Genomic DNA, 22578 nt, shown 5'->3' with positions numbered 1-22578 from the left:
GAATGATGGGTTCAGTGTATGATATTGAAAGGGTTATAAACTGCAAGCATGGAAACAACGGGCTATGAGAGTTAAGTAAGATATAATGGGGTTAGTGTGTGCTATGAGGGGGGTCAGTGTGTGCTATTAGGGGGGACGGGGGCTATGAGGGGTAAGTGAACTATGATGGGGTCAGTGTGTGCTATGAGGGGGGTCATAAGCTGTGAGGGGCAGTAAGTACTGCAAGGGGTTAGTAAGCTGTGAGGGGCAGTAAGTGTTGTGAAGGGGGGCAATGAGGTCTGCAAAGGGGCAATGAGAGCTGTGAGAGGGCAGTTAGCTATGAAGGGGCAGTGAGAACTGCCAGGGGGCCGTGAGCTGAGAGGGAGTAAGATTGTGCTGCAAGGGGGTCAGTGTGAAATGGAGGGAACTAACATGGTAGAGAAGTGCTAATAAAAATATGGATAAATGACATTTGTTATCTCCTGTGTCCACAGTTTTTATTTTGCTTGGTGGGGTGGGGCTGGGGTTCCCAAAACATATTTTGCACCTTGGCCCACCACTCTCCTGTTCCGCCACTGGCCTATGGGCTACACCACGCACTATTAGCCGGTGGAGGGATCCGCCGAAACCCTCCCCGGCTATGGGGGATGTACATGTGCAGTCCACAGGACTGCGCATGTGCACCACCCCCTGCAGTGGCCGGCCGCTCTCCTGAGACATCGCAGGGACGGGCTCCTTTCGGAGTCCGTGTTCCTCCGTGTCCCGGATGATACATCCGGCTGAAGAGATCACTTGTTGCAAAGCGATCAGGGGCGTTACTGGCATGCGCTGATCGCTTTGCAAAAGCAATCCTTGATAAATGTGCCCCTGAGTCACAAGACAGCTTTTATCAGATGATTACGTACTACTAAGGGAATCTCCAGCAAAATCTGAAAGTAGAAGAAGCTTTAGGCTCAGTGAGAGAGACAAGTAGTTAGCTAGAGGGAGCCGAGGAAACAACAGGAGAATAGAGGAAAAGAGAGACAGAGAGAGATTAGAGAGATATAGATTGGGATATATAGAGAGGGAGAGGATAAGACTACTACAGAGGTGTAAACCTGGATATAACACATACTATACTATATACAGTGCCATAGAGCTATTGTGGGGATGAAGTTTCAAGGACTCCACTTCCTATTTTCACTCTCTGTGATTCTGGAGCTGATCCATCGGCCAGGTAAGTGACTCGCTTACTATAGACGCTTATACCTGTTTAACATGAAACAAGCTGCTTATCTGCCAGATCTATACATTCACCTTAAACACATGTCTCACAGCTATGAGAGGGCTATTTTTCAGCAGGAACTCAGGACCTCATTCAGACCCGGATGCTATATGCGGATGCTCGTTCAGAAAAAGGGGCCGGATATTTAAATTGAGCGCTCGCTCTTTGCGGTCTGTGGACGCTTCTATGTCTGAGCGAGCGTCCGAAACATGCGCTCGCTATTTTGTAAAGACGCCCCTTGGCCGTTCGCATCATACGTCATCTCCGCTATTTATTAGATTAATCGAGTACATCGAAAGGCGTCTGAACTGCTCGCAGTTCTTGTGGTAGGGTTTACTTCCCGCAATCACTGCGAGCAGTTCAGGCTAAAAGACAACCAAGTGACGTGGTCGATGACGCTCCTTTACTAATTATGCACTCCCATTAAACGCCCTTTTTACCGTTAGGCACGCCTGCGTTCGGATCTCCACTCCCCGTTTTCAAGCACCTTCCCCTGTTACCACCCACAAACGCCTCATTCTGTCACTCAAATTAGCAGCCCCTCTCTGTTTTATGAGCGCATGATTTCGGACCGCAATGACTGGTTGGCGCGTGCGCAGATGTGCGAACATCGCTCGGAGCGAACGAGCGGACGCTTACGAGCGGCTCTGAATCAGGCCCTCAGTTCCTGAACCTCTCATTAAGTGTCCTGGGCCAAAATGTATTTTCCATAAGATAAGTTTTATTTGAAAGATCATTTTTGAGTGCCTTCTTTTGTAAATACTATATATATGTATATATAATATATGTATATATAATATAGGGAAGCAGTCAGGACACCCTGACACTGCCAGCCCATCACAGGAGTAATGATAGGCGTCGAAATACCGATGCCTATCATAAGCCCCACTATAAAATCCCGACACCCGGCATACCAAACGAAGGTAAACCGGGTGTCTTAGCGGGTAGCCTCGGGGAGGGTGGGTTAGCTTTAGGGACCCCCAGGGGAACTTAGGGTTAGGCACCCCCCCCCAGAGGGTTAGGGTAGGGAAAGGGGGATTAGGGTTATGGACCATTAGGGGGGGTTAGGGTTAGGCACCCCCCCGGGAGGGTTAAGTTTAGGGTGCAGGGAGGGGAGGTTAGGTTTAGGCACTAACTGCGGGAGGTTAGGGTTAGGCACTGGGGGGGAGGTTAGTCTTAGACACCACTAAGAGAGGGTTAGGAGGGGGAGAGGCGTATGTGTATAATATATATATATATATATATTTGTCGGACATTTGTCCTCAATGGGCAGCAATGTATCTTTGCCCCCACCCCGCTGAACGGATCCCGTCTGGCAATAACAGGTAAACGTCCGTGTCTCCGGAGCTCCCGGGCAACAGCAGCACACGTGTGGGTAACACAGACTTGATCCTAGGGTCCACAGATAATCTCTGACTAATTTCGCACCATCAATGGGGGCTTTTTCAAAGAGTCCTCTGTGGACCCTAGGATCAAGTCTGTGTTACCCACACGTGTGCTGCTGTTGCCCGGGAGCTCCGGAGACACGGACGTTTACCTGTTAATGCCAGTCGGGATCCGTTCAGCGGGGTGGAGGCAGAGATACATTGCTGCCCATTGAGGGCACTCTGAAATGGACAGGTACGAGCTTGGAGAATCCCCTGTCTAAGAGTAAAGACACTCCCCTCCCCCAGACCTTTTTCCCTCGACCAGTCTAGAGAGAACAAGCGGATCACGCAAAGAGGAGACCGAGTTTTACTTTTGGCACAGGGCCCTATTACGAACTGCTTGGAGATTTATATCGGACATTTGTCCTCAATTGATTGCAACATTTATCCACGCAGACCGAAAAACTTTCGTTATCATGCAAAGAAAAGAACACTTTTCACAATTACCACGTGATTTTTAGTGTGTGCACAGTGATCATTTGCTATTAATGTTTTTGTTTTTTTATATATATATCCACCTCCTACAATTTAATTATTAATAATATTTGGATCCGGAGTTTCTATTGTTTCTTCAAACATATTAATTATTTTCCACATTATTGAGAGATTGATCTATATGTGCTATGTTAGTGTTAAACGTGCTGTTTGTTGACCGGTCAATGAAAAACATATTTTTATGTACATTTGATAATAAATGTGTTTATATATTTTGAAACTTATGACATTTTCTATACTAGTTCTTACTTTTATTAATTAGCGCAAGGGTATCTTTTCTGTTGTCATTGTGGAACACCTCGCCTATAGGCGTTTGTTTGTGTGCAACCACAAGCACAGTGAGTCTTTGCTGCTTGAATTATTATATTTTCATATCAATGTACTTTTTATTTATTATAGTATTAGCGCCAGGTTCTTTCTTTTAATTATTACAATTATATGAAACCTGTACAAACATACATGTATATGTAACATTGAGACACTATGTATTTGCTATTGTTCATTTATATGTTTATACAATGAGATCACATACGCAGATGCTGTAATAACAAATGGTAATGTGTATTAATTATACCATCTTTGATGGTGTCTTATAATTGCTGTGGGGGTGACTGTACAAACCCTTTTTTGGATTCCTAAAAAAAAAATAAAGATGCCAAAACTTATTTCTGAGGTTTGGGAATAGGCCAGGAGATAATCGCTTACACTGTGGTGGGATCTGATCCCGTGCTTCCACCTCGCCCCCACCCCGTGTTCTAGACAATGAGCCTCAGATTCAGCAAATTTGCATTTATCTGGTTTTGTTGTGTGGAGTCCAGTATCCTCTCTAGCAATTTATATGAAACTAGTTGGAGTACCCGGCGTTGCCCGGGATTTTAAGAATGTTTGTTTACACATCATCCTCCAACAAACCTCTCCTTAGGCAGGCCTCACGAAAAGTGTCATCCAATCGGTTTTACCCTTCAGGGGCTGACAAAGGAATGAACTGGAAGTAGCCTCTGGGCGGTCCATAGTGCAGTCCAGCAACCAAGGAGGTAGACAAAAAAGTTTGGTCTCCACTGTTGACACCATCTAGTTGTGTAAGCTGATGCATGAGCAAGTATAAATAAAGATTTGTGCTGCAGAGCTGCGTTTTTGCATCCCAGTATAGTTGCCATCTTTATGGGCCTGACTGTAAATTAGATGGATCTCTCCTCATGGATGCAGATATCAATTTTGACCATAATCAGACTCATAATAAGCCTTGCTTAATATCAATAGTGGTTCCTCAGTGCAGGTTTGCTGACTGTGTCGGCAGTGCAGGGGTTCTCTCAATGCAGGGTGCCGGTGATGTCGGCAATGCGGGGGGTGCCAGCGGTGTCCTCAGTGCAGGTTTGCTGCTGTGTTGGCAGTGCAAGGGTGTTCTCAATGCAGGATGCTGGCGGTGTCGGCAGAGCGGGGGTGCCAGCGGTGTCCTCAGTGCATGTGTGCTGAGAGTGTCGGCAGTGCAGGGGTGCTGGTGGTGTCCTCAGTCTGGGAGTGGCAGCAGTGTGGGGGTCGCTAAAGGTGTCCTGAGTATGTGGGGCAGCATTGCAGGGGTGCCAGCAGTGTTGGCAGCAGTGGTGTCGGCAGCGGGGGATGCCGCCAGTGGAGATGCCGGTGGTGTCGGCAACGGGGGTGCTGGTGGTGTCAGGCAGCGAGGGATGGCAGAAGCCATCTTCTTTTGCTTCCTGTGTGCATATTAAATGGTCTTAATGCTGATTGGCTGAAAGCCGTGACAGACAGCTCTCTGAGCCAATCAGCGTTAAGCCCGCTCAATACAAAACCTCACGACCCGACAGCGGTATCACAAGGTTTTGCCACGGGTGAGGGATCCGGGGCAGGCAGGGAGATCCGAGCTTGGCTCGGATCGCCCCGTATCCCCAAAATTCGGGTGGGTTTGGTTCTGTGAGAACCGAACCCGCTCATCCCTAATAAATTCATACAGCATTTAAAAGGTACTGTAAACTCCACGCGAGAGCCATAGTAAATGATAATCAGAGACTTAGATTATATGATACAGAATAAAATTCCATAATTCCATAAGGTAGCAAAATGCATGTTATAAAATCAAATTATGAAATGGAACAAAAATAAAATTGTAATATTTTTATTATTGACCTTGTAGATGGCCCAAGAAGAATGGTGTCCAAATCTGCAACTAACAATAAACCAAACAGGACAATGCTTTTATTCTTGTGGTAGGGGCTCGTCTACCGCAAGCCCCAGGTAGCTTCCTGCTCTAACAGAGCAGGAAGCTCTCCACTGACATCACTGGTGATGTCAGTGGTGCCTCCCACAAACGGCAGGCATTCCTTTGGGAACACCTCCATTTGTGTAGCCACCCCCCCTCCCTGCCTACAAAACAGGGCGAGCTGTCGATCAACATCGACAGTCGCCCCTTTTGTAGTGAGTCCCGTGCGCAGTACCCCACCATCGACCCGCTTGCGAGTACTACGCGCTCGCGAGCGGGTCTGAATCAGGCCCTAAATCCTTTTCTAATTCCGGACCTGACCTGTAGAGGGCGAATGCTATGCAAATATTGTGGTTTTTAATTAATTAAAAATTAACAGCAATTAATTTCGATTTCAAAATTTTTTAGTTGCTTCTGCCGTGTTTTAATACGCTCATATGTAAAATTTCTCGATCTCGGCTTGTAAACTGTGGATTTGTATAGAAAGACAGAATGACAGAAGGACAAATTTTCATTTTTATATAGTAGATATATTGTACCCATAAGTCACTAAAATCACTCTGTTATCTAACTACTGTGCATGCACGCAGAAAGAAAGCCATTGCAGAGTGAGTGACAGGAGGTCAGCGTTTGGGGGTGGTGACGGAGGAGTGGTCGGAGAAACGCAGGCGTGCCAGTACGTGTGAACACCGTTTCAGGGGCGTGCATAAAGCAGCCACTATGAGGGCATACGCAGCTTGTGTACGCACTGCGTGCGATGAGTTTAGCAATTTCTGAGTAAAGTCAGACCTGCTGTAATTGGGAGTGAGGGGCCGATGGTACTCAATGTTCCCGATGTACACACAGGGTTGCAAGGTATTACGGATGTGAGACAGCGGTAGTGGGCGTCTCTATGCTGGCAGTGCGACGGCATTGCAATAGCATTCATTAGCATATTTTCACAGTATAACTGCGTGCTTAATCGCAGCCGCGATCGTAATAGCAAACCGTAATGACTCAGGCCCAAAATATGGTACAGGCCAATAAAGAGTTTAACATTTAAATTAATGCTGCTTTTACTTTAACATCATCAGGTAAAGGTTTCTGCCAATATCCTGTGCTGTGATAAAGAAGAGCCATATATCAATTCTCTACCTATTAAATATTTCCTAGGCATAAGATAAGTATTTGTGTAACAGTCACTTTTACATTAACCCTCACAAAACCAGGGGGGTGGATTAAGAGATAGGCAGTAAAAAGGTCAACAGTGTCACTCTAGATAGACACCAGATATTAGACAGTCAATAGGTTGACTGGGACAAAAGGTCGACCCACCAAATGTCGAAATGTAAGAAGGTCGGCAGGTACAAAAAAAGGTCGACATGGTCAAAATGTCACCACAAAAATGATCGACACGTGATTTTTTTTTTTCTAGCCCTAATCTTCACCCTAACCCTCCTCCTGGTGCCTAACCCTAACCGTCAGGGTAAATGCCCAACGCTAACCCTCCGGTAAGTGCCTAACCCTTAAAAAAAAAAAAAAAATCATGTGTCGACCATTTTTGTGTCGACCTTTTGACCCTGTCGGCCATTTGTACTGGCATGGGCAATGTCAATTACTTGCTCTCTCAAAACAGCTGGAATGACAATTTTGTCACCTCTGAGAATGATTGAATCATCAAGCACAATTAGGTCTTGACAATGTTTATGAAGTGCTCTAAAGTCTTGTTCCTCATCAGTTGAAAACAGAAACTGCCCCAAATGCCAATCATTGAAAATAATACAGCGTTTTACTGCTGACAATGCTTTATCTGATGAAGAAGCCTCTTTGATGCTGTCACTAGTAAGTGAATCAGGAATTGAATTGTTGATAATAAAGTTCACATACTCCTCCACTGAAGTAGACTGTGAGATGTCATAAGGCAAAGGGTGTCTAGATATGTAATCTGAAGGATTATCAGCGCCAGCTCTATGAATGATGGAGAAATTGTATGCTTGTAAACGTAAGCCCCATCGCTGTATCCTTGCTGGTTGTTTCGATTTTGGATTTCCAAAAAGTGTCACCAGTGCTTGTTGATCAGTCTGGATGGTAAAGTCAATGCCGTATAAATAGAGATGAAAGCGTTCACAACCCCAGACTACTGCAAGAGCTTCCCTTTCTGGCTGGGAGTAGCGTTGTTCCACCTCTTTCAAACTGCGACTCGCAAATGCTACAATGTGATGATCCCCATGGGTATTCACCTGAGTCAAGATGGCTCCTAACCCCACAGGACTAGCATCCACAATAAGTTCTGTTTTCCAAGCAGCGTTGTAATATGAGATTGTGACACTATCCTGCAGACATCATTTTATGTCATCAAATGCTTGCGATTGAGAGGAAGTCCATAAGAATTTAGCATTTTCTTTGTGAGTTCAATAAGTGGGGCTGTCAAAGTGGCGTAATTTGGAATGAATTGGGAACAATAGTTAATCAACCCAAGAAATGACTTTACTTCACCAGCATTGGTAGGTTTCGACATTTTTGTAATAGCCTGAACTTTTTGTGGATCAGGAGTCACTCCATCTTCAGAGAAAGGAGGACATAGATGATAGCAGGATTTCAGCTGGGACGGAGAGGTGTAGGGATAGCTGAGGAGAAGAGTGAAGGTGTGAGAGGAGAGGCACCGGTCCCTGACACAATTACTAAAGTTCTGTGCAGTCGAGAGCTTCAGGAAGACACATAAAGGGTGTGTCATGTCTCCATCTTTTTGGCTGAAATATAATACCATTGTTGCTGGCATTTAACAATATGTCTCAGCAGGGACAGTTTACTGGTTGCAATGTGGAGCCAATCACATTCCACCAATTGATGTACTACAATCTCCAGCAATATATTTTCCCCTGAGGATAGTCTGATTACGTCTATTTTAGTAGTTCGGTTTTACTGAAAACAAAAAACACACCTGAACTTAGGGGAACTTAGGAGTCGAATCGAGTCCCAGCTTGGATCACTTTTGGGGTTTCGAATAGAAGAGATTCCTGGCTCAGGGCTCCTGTAAGTTGGAAACTCGGTTTTGGATTGTATTGTAAACAGGACCAAATGACATGATTTTAGCTGGTTTTTTAAATCAATTTTAAAGAAATCCAAAACTGAATCTGAACCAAAACACTTAAGGGTGATTTTGCCAAAACTAAAACAATAACAATAACATTTGACTAAAAAACACATCTCTGATTTTAATTGCTCTTCTTTCCTAAAATGAATGAAAATAAAAAGAGATGGTGAGAGCTGCTTCGCAGATACTGAAGAAGAGAACACGTTTTTTAAATAAGGACGTCCCCAGGGACAAAACTTCAAAACTTGCACTTGTCCCTGGACATTAGGGACAGGTGGTGAGCGAGTTTTAGTTGCCAGTGGTCCTTAATTGCTGTCTGAGAAGGGCTGGGAAAATTAGGCTTGCATGTTTTGTGGTACTGGAGCCTGTTATTTTATGGAGCCAGGTAACAGATGTATATAATAGTAATTACATGTGTATTACTAGCTCAGCATGGAAAGGGTGAGCAGTTGCATAGGCAAAAACAGGAGTGGGGGTTCCGGTTGCCTGGAAACCCCCCTCCCTAACCCACGCCATGACCACAATAGAAATAGTAATATATTAGAATATTGCTAGTGCTGCATGTTCTTCGCAGTATTATAAATTAAATAATCAGCACCACCTGTGGTTCTTTTAACATGTGTCAGCCAGTAATAAATATTGTTTAATAATTGTGCCCTGTGGCGGCTGAGTGCCCTGAGCTCCTCATCGCGTGCAGCCGAAATTGGGGGTGTGGCCTAATTACCATAGGCCACGCCTCCTTATGTGACGTTATCTGGTGGGCGTGACCGCATGGCATGCCTCCAAATAACGTCAGGCTGGGGGGAGCCTCACTAGCTGGGCTTCCCCCAGCCCTCTCCCGTCACTGAATGGATGCTGCGCGCATGTGTGCAGCATGCTGAAATCAGGATGCTGGTGAAGGGTGTGCCCTCTATGGGTGGCGCCCCTGTTCGACCGCTCAGGTCGAACACCCCTAGAGCCGGCCCTACTGTACACCAACTAGGAGATCTGGAAAACATGCACTGTTAGGGGTGCACTGCTATAGACCATGAATAGGGTTAATTATTAATACTGTATAATAATACACTATCCAGTGCATAAGGAGACCAATCTGTACATATATGTCCAGGGTAGTGCTAGGCTCTTCTGCTGCTCCCCCAGACTCCCAGACTTGCTCCCATGCTCTGGAATGGTGCCCACATCTGAAATAAAAACATTCTGCTCAGACGGGATGGCCCTGCTGCTACATTTAAGGGGAGATTTATCAAAGTTTGGAGAGAGATAAAGCAGAGAGAGATAAAGTACTAACCTATCAGCTGCTAACTGCCATGTTAAAGGCTTTTTGTGTTTGAAAAATTGACAGGAGCTGATTGATTGGTACTTTATCGCTCTCCACTTTAACTCTCTCCAAGCTTTGATAAATCTCCCCCTTTATTGGAAATAATAGTTAAAAAAAAAAAAAAAAAAAAGTGCGAGTTATTCTAAGCAATGGAACAACAATTACATAAACTTGATGATGCCACATTTATACAACTTGTTCACAGCTTGTAGGTTACAAAGCAATTAATCAAGTTAAAGAAATGTAGAAACAGTTGAAACAATGGAAAAAAAATTATTGCAAATAAGTTAAGTAAGTTAATTTTCATGTCATTTAGATAAATTAATCTGGCTTGTTTTGTTAATATCGATGCGATATATGGTGAAGTTTAGTAACCATTCATGTACACTTACCTCTCCGGTGTCTTCATGCGCTATTCGGCCCCTCTATGATCCCCGGACACAGTGAGAATATTGGATGCCCGATATGTCTGTATTCTCACTGGGCATGCGCAGGCGTTTGAGAGCAACTGTATACATTTATGATGCCGGCGGTCACAATGCCGACCGCCCTTATCTAGACTACAGAATCCCAGCGAGGGTTAACTAACCTACACCAGGAGACCGGCGGCGAGCACGGACAGCCGCGGGGGGGGGGGGAGGGTTAGGTTTAGTGTTCCCGGGGGGGACTTAGGGTTAGGCACCCCCCCCTGGGAGGTTAGGGCTAGGCTAGGGGGAGGGAGGGTTAGGGTTAGGCACCCCCGTGGGAAGGTTAGGGTTAGGCACCCCCCCGGGGGACTTAGGTTTAGGCGGCGGGGAAAGGGAGAGTTAGGTTTAGGCACTTAGAGGGGGGATTAGGGTTAGGCATGGGGGGGAGGTTAGGGTTAGGCACCCTAAAGGAGGGTAAGGGTTAGGGGGTAGAGTTAGGTTAGTAAGTACTTACCTTCTAGACGATCGGGATTTTCTTCCATGTCGGGCTGGCACTGCCGAAAACACCCTTTTTGAGGGGTTACCACAAATATTAAGTTTTCCCCAGAAGTATGACAGAGGGACCACAGCAGATATCTCCGACACCTGCTGCGATCCCTCCATTCCCCCATAGGTTTTTATTGGGGATACGATGCTTCCCTGCAGCTTCTGCCATCTGCAGATGGGCTTCACATTGCAAAATTAGCCAGGAAGGGCTCCCCTGTAAGCCTCGTCGGCAATGGTGGCCGCGCATGTGCAGTGGCCCCGGCAGCACTCAGTACTTTCGGACCCCCTGTCCGTCTGTGTGCCGGTTGATACATTCTACCGGTATGATGGCATATTGCAGTGCGATCATTAATAAATAGGCCCGATGATCTAGTATACTGCCAGGGGCAAACACAGGAATTAGAGTGGGGTCTGAGAAAGAGAGAGGGGAGGGGGATAGAAAGGGAGGCTGGGAGGGGAGGACGTGAATACGCGATTCGCATCATCATGGCCTCGGCCCTGTTGTAGGATGGGAGGGATCCTGCAGGGTGGTCTACTATCCTGGGAGTCTGAGAGAAGTCTCAGAGATTCTGAAGATTCTTGGACATTCTAGGAGTGTACGAAATTTGCACCATAATTAAGAGCAAAACTTGTCTGAACGACCCTGATTAAAGTGTTGTGCCAAATACTGCTTGGTAGGTGTTTACTTTTTTCCAGAGACTTTCAAGATGTCACTTCATGTAATTGCTTTATTTGTATATCTGATTGAAATCACACTCTGATACTTCCCGTGTGCACACTGGGCCTGATTCAGACCCACCCGCGAGCGCGTAGCAGGTCGATTGTGGGGTACTGCGCACGCGCGCTGCGCGCATGTGCAAGCCCCAGGAGCCTCCCGTGACCCCCAGGAGAGTAGGTATGTTTCAACTGAGCCCCTGTGTAACACTCTCCCTGGGGGAGAGAGAGAGAGGGGGAGAGAAAGAGCGAGAGGGGGGAAGAGAGAGAAAGAGGGGGGGAGGGGGGAGAGAGAGACAGGGAGGGAGAGAGACAATGTGTGGGGGCCCCTGAAAAAACCTCCCCGTCCTCCCCGCCTATATTCCGGCCCTGCCAACAGGTCAGGTCAGACCTGTTGCAAAGGATGCTGGGAAAAAGGGAGTGGAGCCAGTGCCAGGTGGCGGGCAGAAAGCAGGGAAGTATGCAACTGCCCTGCTCTTTTCGGTATGCTGAGATTATCGTTCCTCTATGGATCTCACTCACCATACAAAAGAGATTCATAGACGAAGCGGGGACGCCACTAATGAAGGAATAACTTTCTTTACGTAACTCCCTGTATGAATTGTGTAAAGTCCTGTTTTAGGCTAAATAGGACTTTTCAGTGCTCTATGAATAGACCCCAAACTACCAGAACACTAACCCAAAAATAGTTCAAAAGTGGAGTTAAGCAAAAATTTTAAAATGTATAATAACTATGATTCCAGGTGGACTTTTGCTATTAGGAAGTACAGAACAGCCAGAGCAAGCTGCTGAAGAATCTCACTGTTGTGCAATACAGTGTTTATACATTTATACTTTATAATGTTCAGACTACTGTGCCAGGAAGCCATTTCTACATGTGAAAACATCCTCTATTATTTTGTGGCCTTTTTTTGTTTACTTTTGCTTTTAATATCATTTACTTGGCTTGTAACTAAGTTATACAATAATCTATATAAAATGTTTCTACTTTAGGGTCCATAGAATGTCCACAGGAAACCTTGGGGTATAGGTGATGGCGAAGACATCCGGGCACCATGCAGTTAATTTTTTCTACCAGGATGCAAAGGGGTCTCCCTCTATACCCCGCCCCCGGGCCGGAGGCTCCTCAGTTTTGTTTGGTGCCCGGCCGGAGTCGGGTCACTGTATTGCAGTGGGGCTGTTACTAACAGCCTTGAAAATTTCAAGTTTTTCTAAGTGCGGTCAGCGTGAACAGTCCAGTGGAAGTTCACACAGCCGCATCATCACCCCGCTGGAGCTGAGATGCCAGTACTGATCCGTGCCACTCGGCAGGCCTCAGGGGTCTTGGCTAGCAGGAACCCCGGAGAATTCCTAGACTGCGGCTGGATGCTAAGGGGTGCAGGTAAGCGACACGCACCGCGGTGGTGCGTGCCGAGATGCAGTCTTTTTCCTCCAGGGTTGGGGGACACCCTGGGGATGACAGCAAGTGTGGCCAGGCACTGAGTCCTGCATCCACACTAAGCCATCTGGGACTTGGCACTGGAGTTTTCTGAACACTCCAGCTTCCCAGGGGTTAAACGCTGGCCAGGGGAGGCAGCCTTCCCTGTCTAACAGCTGGCTCCTCCCCACTGCTGGACACGCCTTTCCACTGTGGTCTGGCTTGATCTGTGACAGCTTCCTGTTTCCAGCTCCACCTCCTCATGAGTTCTTCGATGGTCATTCTCCTGGCTGTGTGATGCTGATCTCCACAGGCAGTGCGGAGTACGGGTCCACCTACATACCTCTCCTCTGGTTGGTGGTCAGTGTATGTAGCACTTTTTGTCCTACTAAATGCTGTCTCTGTACTTGATTTAAGGAAGTGCCATTTAGTGCAGGTATTATTGTTTTCTGCATTTGTTTGCGACTGTATGGTAGCTATCCCTGTACCTATTCTGCTATTCTGAAAATGCCATAAGCACGGGTGTGGTGCGGGTGTGGCACAAGTCGCAGCTGAGACTCAGGCCCTCATTCAGAGTCGGTCATAAGCGGCCGCTCGGTCGTAAGCTTACCGATCGAGAATCAGAAAAAAAAACAATCGCACGGCCGGGCTATCGCAACCAAAGTGACGCCCATACATGAACAAAGCACCTCCTCTAGCTAACGAGTGATAGCAGTTAGCGATTGAGACAATCGTTGTCAGTCGCTTTATGTTAATTTTCTTCTTATGGTTGCGGCCACTTGTGTTGTGTGCAAATTACACCAAAAATTAACAAAAAAACGCATAGAATAAGCCATCCCCATGAAATGTATTTATTCTTATTATTCGCTAATGCTAATGCAACTATATCAAATACAAGCCAATTAGCAGTGTTATTAGATTCAAGAAACGATTATTAGCTGCTTGCATTGTGTGGCACAAAATATAAACATCAAACATAACATCAGTCACATTTGATAGTATTGATTGTGCTCTGGGGCTTGTGAGAGCACATACCCAACCTCAAGCCAGGCCTCTAACCTGCTCGCAGAGTGACGTTTTACTACTTCTGGCTCTACGGAGGCAAAATGTCGTCCTCATCCTCCTCATCCACCGATTCCTCACCCTCTTCAGTGTTGTGTACATCCTCATCCTCACAGAGTATTAACTCGTCCCCACTGGAATCCACCACCACAGGTCCCTCTGTACGTTCTGGAGGCTGGTCTCCCTGGAAGAGCTGATAATTCAATTTTATGAACATCATCTTCTCCACATTTTGTGGAAGCAACCTCCTACGCCTTTCACTGACAAGGTTCCCGTCTGCACTAAACACTCTTTCGGAGTACACACTGGAGGGGGGGCAACTCAGGTAAAATAGAGCCAGTTTGTACAGGGGCCTCCAAATTGCCTCTTTTTCCTGCCAGTACAGGTATGGACTGTCTGACATGCCTACTTGGATGCTGTCACCGATGTAATCCTCCAACATTCTGTCAATGGTGACAGTATCATAGGTAGTGACAGTAGACATGTCAGAAATTGTTGCCAGGTCCTTCAGTCTGGACCAGATGTCCAAACTTGGTCCTGCCTGCCCTGCATCACCACCAGCGGGTTGCATAGGATACCCAAGTTTTTTCCTGGCAGCCCCAGTTGCGGGAGAAAATGAAGAAGGAGCTGTTGACGTGTCACGTTCCGCTTCAGCTGACAGTGTTTTCACCAGCAGGTCTTTGCACCTCTGTAGGCTTGTGTCGGCCGGAAAGAGAGACACCACATAGGCTTTAAACCTAGGATTGAGCACGGTGGCCAAAATGTAGTGGTCTCATTTCAACAGATTGACCACCCTGGAATCCTGGCAAAGCGAATGAAGGGCTTCATCTACAAGTCCCACATGCCGAGCGGAATCGCTCTGTCTTAGCTTCTCCTTCACTTTCTCCAGCTGCTTCTGCAAAAGCCTGATGAGGGGAATGACCGGACTCAAGCTGGCAGTGTCTGAACTGACTTCACGTGTGGCAAGTTCGAAGGGCTGGAGAACCTTGCACAACACGGAAATCATTCTCCACTGCGCTTGAGTCAGGTACATACCCCCTCCTTTGCCTATGTCATAGGTGGATGTATAGGCTTGAATGGCCTTTTGCTGCTCCTCCATCCTCTGAAGCATATAGAGGGTTGAGTTCCACCGCATCACAACCTCTTGCTTCAGGTGATGGCGGGGCAGGTTCAAGAGTGTTTGCTGGCGCTCCAGTCTTCGGCACGCAGTCACTGAATGGCAAAAGTGGCCAGAAATTTTTCGGGACACCCAAAGCGTCTCCTGCACGCCCCTGTCGCTTTTCAGAAAATTCTGCACCACCGAGTTTATTGTGTGAGCAAAACATGGGACGTGCTGGAATTTGCCCAGATGTAATGCCCGCACAATATTGGTGGCGTTGTCAGATATCACAAATCCCCAGGAGAGTCTAAAAGGGGTAAGCCACTGGGCGATGATTTCCCTCAGTTTCTCTAAGAGGTTGTCGGCGGTGTGCCTCTTTCTGAAACCGGAGATACACAGCGTAGCCTGCCTTGGAACGAGCTGGCGTCTCTGAGATGCTGCTACTGGTGACGCTGCTGTTGTTGCTGCGTAAGGTGATACATCTACCCAGTGGGCTGTCACAGTCATATAGTCCTTAGTCTGCCCTGTTCCACTTCTCCACATGTCCGTGGTTAAGTGGACATTGGGTACAACTGCATTTTTCAGGACACTGAGGACACTTTTTCTGACGTTTCTGTACAGTCTCGGTATCGCCTGCATAGTGAAGTGGAATCTAGACGGGATTTGGAACCGGGGACACACTACCTCCATCAATTGTCTAAATCACACTGCACTAATGGCGGATACCGGACGCACGTCTAACACCAACATAGCAGTCAAGGCCTCAGTTATACGTTTTGCTTCAGGATGACTGCTGTCGTACTTCATCCTCCTCGCTCTGGACTGTTGGAGGGTCAATTGTTTAGTAAAAGTAGTGGTGTTCCTACTTCCTCTCTGGGATGATGAACGACTCCCAGCAGCAGCAACAGCAGCAGCGGCAGCAGGAGGCGTAGCAATGCAGAATCCTCCGGAGGAATCCCGGATAGGAGAGTCAGTCATGCCAGTGACATGGCCTGCAGGACTACTTCCGATCCTGACTAAGTTGATGGTGTGGTTTGCAGGCGCTTGGATACAACAGGACAACGGGATTTAGGTGTCCCTGGACTGCTTACGGTCTTAGCCAAAGTTTCTGAACTTGACAGTAACTTTTTATGAACGCGCTGCAGGTGCCGTATAAGGGAGGATGTTCCTAGGTGGTTAACGTCCCTACCCCTATTTATTTCACCTTTACATATGGTACATATGGCAAGACAGTTGTTGTCTGGATTTGGATAGAAATATTGCCAGACCAAAGAGGTGGAATGTTTGGTCTTCTGCCCAGGCATGACCGTGATGGGCTTTTTCATCCCACGGACAACAACTGTCTCCCCCGGAGCCTGATTTAAACAAACCACATCACCATCAGAATCCTCCTCGCCAACTTCCTCCTCAGCACCAGCTACACCAGTATCCTCATCCTGTTGTACTTCAACAGAGACATCTTCAATTTGCATATCAGCAAGTGGACTGTGGGTGCTCCTTTCAGCACTTGCAGGGGGCGTGCAAATGGTGAAAAGAGCCACCTCTTCCCGTCCAGTGCTGGGAAGGTCAGGCATCGCAACCACCACCACACTTGGACTCTCCTTGGGGATTTGTGATATCTTCTTAGAACACACAGTTCTTCGCTGTGCTTTTGCCAGCTTAACTCTTTTGATTTTTTTAGTGGGAGGAGGGCTTCCATCGTCATGTGAAGCTGAACCACTAGTCATGAACATAGGGAAAGACCTTAGCCATTCCTTGCCACTCCGTGTCGTAAATGGCATATTGGCAAGTTTACGTTTCTCTTCAGATGATTTAAATGTTTTTTTCAAGGTCATTTTCCTGAACTTTGTCATTTGGGATTGTATGTGCCCTCTACTATGACATTGGGCATCTGCCTTGGCAGACGATGTTGATGGCATATTATCGTCTATGTCATGACTAGTGGCAGCAGCTTCAGCACTAGGAGGAAGTGGTTCTTGATCTTTCCCTATTTTATTTTTATCCGAGAAAGTTTGGTCCTCCATTTATGTTATATTGATATATACGTGCGGCTAAGGCGCACACAAACACAGAAAATAATTTTTTATTTTTGGTGGAGACTAGTGCACTTTGTGGGTTACACCACCCTTTAAGAAATGAGCCAGCCGGCCCTTTACTTATGGGACACAGGCGCATGCTTGGCGCTGCTCCTTTATTGATGCATGTGCAGCCACAGTGCACACAATTCACAAACACAGAAATATATTTTTTTATTTTGTTTGGAGTGTACTTTGGGGGTTACAGCACCCTTTAACGGTCAAGCCAGCCGGCCCTTTACTTATGACACAGGCGCACGCTTGCCAATACTTTGTTGATGCACGTGCGGCTACTGCGCACACAATTCACAAACACAGAAAATATTTTTTTATTTGGTTTGCTGTGTACTTTGGGGGTTACAGCACCCTTTAACGGTCAAGCCAGCCGGCCCTTTACTTATGACACAGGCGCACACTTGGCACTACTTTGTTGATGCACGTGCGGCTACTGCGCACACAATTCACAAACACAAAAAAATATTTTTTTTTATTTTGTTTGGAGTGCCCTTTGGGGGTTACAGCACCCTTTAATTGACAAGCCAGCCGGCCTTTTACTTATGGGACACAGGCGCACGCTTGGCGCTGCTCCTTTGTTGATGCACGTGCAGCCACAGTGCACACAATTCACAAACACAGAAAAAAATATTATTTTTTTTTGCACTTGGGGGGAGCACCCCTGATGGACAGAGCACCCCCTGGACAACACTACAGCACCCCTTTAGGACTGGGACACTGCACAGGACTTTGGAGTGGACACAGCCCCTATGGACAACTGACTGTGCAACACAGTCCAGCCAGCCCCTATGGACTTTGAAGTAGTGGACACAGTCCCTATGGACAACAGCAGCACAGCGCAGCACAGCACAGCACAACATTACACTGCACTACACTACACTACACTACACAGCCCAGCCAGCCCTAACTCCCACCCTCCCTCTTCACTGTCCACAGCCGAGTGAGAAAATGGCGCCGACGCGGGTACCTTATATAGGATCCAAAACCCGCGAGACCCGGAAGGCGGGATGATGACGTTTTGCCTCGATTTCAGATCCGAGTCAGGCGGGAAAAGTCGAGCCTGACTCGGATAGGCCTCGGATCGGGGGGGCTCGGGGGGGTCCTGATTTCAGAAATCCGAACCCGCTCACCCCTACTTGTAAGCCGTACGATCGACAGCATTTTGGATCGCAAGGTCTCGTACGCACATGTGCACAACTAACCATACGCATGCGTGGTTTGGAAACATCAGATGCGTACTACCAAGCGGACGCTTATGACAGACTCTGAATGAGGTCCTCAGTCTCTGTTAAGTGATCCTCTTTACTATGTCTGGCAGTGAGAGTGATATGACTAAATTAACCCCTATTATACTGCTCTGTAAAAAATGTACAGCAGTGTTAGGGACAGGGGACATGGCCTCTGAGGAGTTATGTTTCCGGTGTTACACTGCCTCGGGTCCTTCTAAGGCTTCGGCCATTCAGCAGGAGCCGCCATGGGAGTGCTTTTCAAAAGCCCTAACAACCATTGCAGGGAGTTTAGCAGGCCCTCCTATGGGTCCACAGTTCAGTTTTCAACAACAGCACTTTTCACCAGCGCAAAACCTGCTGAAACCTCCTACACCTTCACAGGTGTTTCCCCCTCAGTGGGTTAATACAGTTCCTGCTATATTGCAGGGTGCGACTGAGATACGTCAGCAGGACACACCTATCAGTAGACCAGCTAAAAGGGTCTTGCTATCATCGCAATCTACTGTATGGGATGATAATGATGTGTCATCTGATGATGGACTGGTTCTGTAAGAGTCTGACTCTGAGCTACGTCCTCTAGTGGCGGGGGTCAAGTCTAATATATATATATATATATATATTCCAAGGCTAATATAAGCTGTAAAAGCAGCCCTGATCATTGAGGAGGATGAGCCTCTTGCGCCTAAATCTAGGCATGCATATTTCATGGAAGAAAAGGTGACTGAGGCTACATTCCCATTGTCTGACCAATTGGTGAATCATTTGGAGGTAACTTGGAAATGCCTGGAAAGCGTTAACAACTGCAGAAGCGTCTAGTCTCTGCTTACCCTTTTGCTGGAATTATTTTTCCAATTGGAGACTCCAACGGTGGTGGATCCCATGTCACGCGCTTGGTAAGAAGCGCAACGCTTCCCATGCCTTCCATGTCATCCCTGAAGGATGTTACAGATAGGAAGGTAGAGGTATGCCTTAAATCTGTTTATTCCCTTTTCGGGAGCTGCGTGTAGACCAGCTATTGCCATTTGCTGGGTGGCTCAGGCCATGGAATGTTGGGCTAATAGCCTTGAAACATCCTTAGCCTCTAATGCTACCAGGGAACAGCTAAATCTGGTGGGAAATCTCCGAGATTCGGCTACCTAATCTCTGAAATTTGGATATTGACCTACTAAATGCAAGGGTTTCCTCGGCGGCCATTCGCCGTTCTCTGTGGCTCCATTCTTGGAGAGCTGATGCAGAATCCAAGAAGGGGTTGGAATGTTTGCCTTATGATGGTAAAGTCTTGTTTGCCCCTGATTTGGACAAGATTGTGAATACCTTGGCAGCAGCTAAGTCGGCTTGTCTGCCTTCTGCTCCAGCTTCTTTGGGGGTTCGCACTCCATCCTTTTGGAGCTATCGGGTCCCAGGTAAGGCTAGAACTCAGGAGCTCATTCAGAGGTGGTCGTTAGTTGCAAGCGGTCGCTCTGAATCAGGGCGGCCGCTTGCATCCTGAATGACCGCCTCCTTGTCAATCGCTGAGCTGTGGATTAACACCCACAGCTCTAGCGACTGACATGGGTGATGGTCGCAATGGTCAAGACCATCGTGACCATCGGGGCTTACGACCAGACCCTAAGGTTGGGTCTGGGTACTCGTAAGCCCCAGGGAGCTTCCTGCTCTGATTGAGCAGGAAGCTCCCCACTGACATCAGCAATGATGTCAGTGAGGCCACCCCCAAATGGCAAGCGTTCCAGCGGGAACGCCTCCATTTGGGCATGCATGCCCCCTGCCCGCCTCCCAAATGGGGTGAGCTGTCACTCACCATTGACAGCTTGCCCCATCTGCTGCGAGACCCCTAGCGACGGAGCGTCTGTCGCTAGCCAGGTCTTGCGCATGCACACGATGGAGCCGGCTCCATCGTGTGCATGCCCAGTGGGGCAACATCGAGTCGGTTGCAAGTGCTCAGTGCTTGCGACCGCCTCTGAATGACCCCCACAGTCCTTTCCCAGGCCATCCACCACCAAGAAATCTTCCAGACCTAAGAAGCAGCCCTGGAGTACCAGACAACCAGCTGCCAAGCCTGATGACAAGCCCTCCACTTGATGGGACGGGCCTCTTCCTGGGGGACCCCAGGGTGGGAGGCCGAAACTACCACGGATTCCTGGGTGAAGGAAGTAGTCTCTCTGGGGTATGCCCTCTCCTTCCGCAGAGGGCATCCCCATCAATTCTTTTGCACAGGGCTACCGAAAAATGTGGACAAGGCTTTGGCTATTCAACAGGTAGTACAATCCATGCTACAGGCAGGAGTCATTGCACCGGTCCCAATGTCCCAAAGAGGAACAGGATAGTATTCCAGCCTTTTTCTAGTCCAGAAGTCAATGGTTCTTACCGTCCTATTCACAATCTCAGGTCCCTGAACAAATTCCTCAGGCTACCCAGGTTCAGCATGAAGACCCTACGCTCAGTTATACTGGCTATGGAACCTAGGGATTTTATGGTATCCCTGGATATTCAGGATGCATACCTGCATATTCCAATTGTTTAAGCTCACCAATGTTTTCTCAGGTTCGCTCTGTCACAACAACATTTCCAGTTTCAGGCTCTGCCATTTGGCCTTGCAACTGCACCTCGGGTGTTTACAAAGGTCATGGCGGTAATTGCAGCCCATCTGCGGCTGCAGGGGATCCGCCTGTTACCATACCTGGACAACCTCTTGCTACTAGCAGGGTGCTCCAGGTACACGGGTGGTTGATAAATTGGAAAAAGTCCTCACTGATTCCATCTCAAAGGATGCTCCATCTAGGAGCCCTGTTGGATTCACAACAGCAAAGGATTTTTCTGACAGCAGAAAAGATCTACACTTTGCAGAGGTGTATATGCAGATGCCTTCACAATCGCAGCGTGTCAGTCAACTCAGCAATGCAATTACTGGGATCCACGGTGTCGACATTCGAATGGTCTCTTCACCAAGAAGTGTTTCAACCCCTAGTGGACTTCCAGATGTGGACCTCATGGCCTCTCGACTAAATCACAAGCTGCTTCAGTATGGGTCCAGGACAAGAGATGCCAGTGCTTTCTTGGTGGATGCTCTGTCAGTCAAGTGGGCTTTCCAGTTAGTGTACCTGTTTCATCCAATTTCCCTCCTTCCTCGAGTAATTCGGAAGTTCAAACAAGAGGGAGGTATTGTCTTGCTGGTGGCTCCAGCGTGGCCCCGACGTCCATGGTACTCAGATCTTCGGAGTCTCTCCATCGACACTCCATGGCTGTTGCCTCAATGTCCGGACCTGTTGTCTCAGGGTCCTTGCCTCTACCCAGATCTCGGTTGTCTGTCTTTGACGGCGTGGCTCTTGAGACATCCCTCTTAAGGTCCAAAGTTTTTCCGTCTCTGTGGTTAACACCATGCTCAGAGCTCGTAAACCTGCTTCTGTTTGAATTTACCACAGGGTATGGCATACCTATTTTGAATGGTGTCATCCAAAAAGTTATTACCCTTAGGTGATTAGGATACCCAGAGTGTTGGATTTCCGGCAAGCGGGTTTAGACTTTGGTCTCCGCCTTGCTACACTGAAAGTCCATATCTCGGCCCTCTCAGTGTGGTTCCAGCGAAGGATTGCTTCTCTTCCTGACATTCGCACTTTTCTGCAGGGGGTCCTTCGTATCCAGCCTACCTTTGTCCCTCTTGTAGCACCTTGGGATTTGGCTGTTGTCCTTAAGGCTCTCCAGAGCCCTCCATTTGAAGGACTGGGCTCAGTGCAACTCAAATTGCTTACTGCCAAGACTGTTTTTCGTCTGGCCATTACTTCCGCCAGAGGAGTTTCTGATTTAGGGGCTCTCTCTTGTTGTTCCCCATTTCTAGTTTTTCATAAGAACAGGGCAGTGGTCTCTAATTTCCATATTAATGAAGAAATTATTGTGCCAGTATTTAAGTCCTCAGACCTCTTGGCAGGGGAGGCCTCATTGGATGAGGTACGTGCCCTCGGGATTTATGTGGATCGTATCATTTCTCTTCAGAAATCGGACTCCTTGTTTGTTCTTTAAGGGTTCCACAAGAGAGGATGGCCAGCCAATAAACAAACCTTTTTCTACAAGGTCCACAGCGTGCCCACCCTGACACACCTGTGCTTCAGATGGGCTTCGCTCTGGTCACCAGTTTTCCACCTCCTTTAGTGTGAGAATGTGATGCTAGTGAGTTCCAGACTGTCTTCTCTCTTTTATCCTCCTCTGGCCTTTGGCTTGCTATGTAACTGAGGAGCCTCCAGCCCGGGGGCGA

The 22578-nt window shown here is 47.5% G+C and overlaps 1 protein-coding gene across 2 annotated transcripts in view; it reads left to right on the top strand.

Annotated features, from left to right (window-relative positions):
- The first annotated feature begins 995 nt into the window (after positions 1-995).
- The window catches only part of LOC148507497 (uncharacterized), a 39986-nt gene continuing 18403 nt past the window's right edge, over positions 996-22578 (top strand). For both annotated transcript variants that reach the window (XM_088446064.1, XM_088446065.1), the window contains exon 1: positions 996-1195. In XM_088446064.1, coding sequence (XP_088302190.1) covers positions 1129-1195 — 67 coding nt within the window. In that variant the 5' untranslated portion in view covers positions 996-1128. The remainder of the gene's footprint in view (positions 1196-22578) is intronic.

Source organism: Taudactylus pleione, unplaced genomic scaffold (assembly GCF_031769625.1).
Source record: "Taudactylus pleione unplaced genomic scaffold, aTauple2 ptg000393l, whole genome shotgun sequence".
NCBI lineage: Eukaryota > Metazoa > Chordata > Amphibia > Anura > Myobatrachidae > Taudactylus > Taudactylus pleione.
This window is presented reverse-complemented; position numbering and strand designations above follow the sequence as displayed.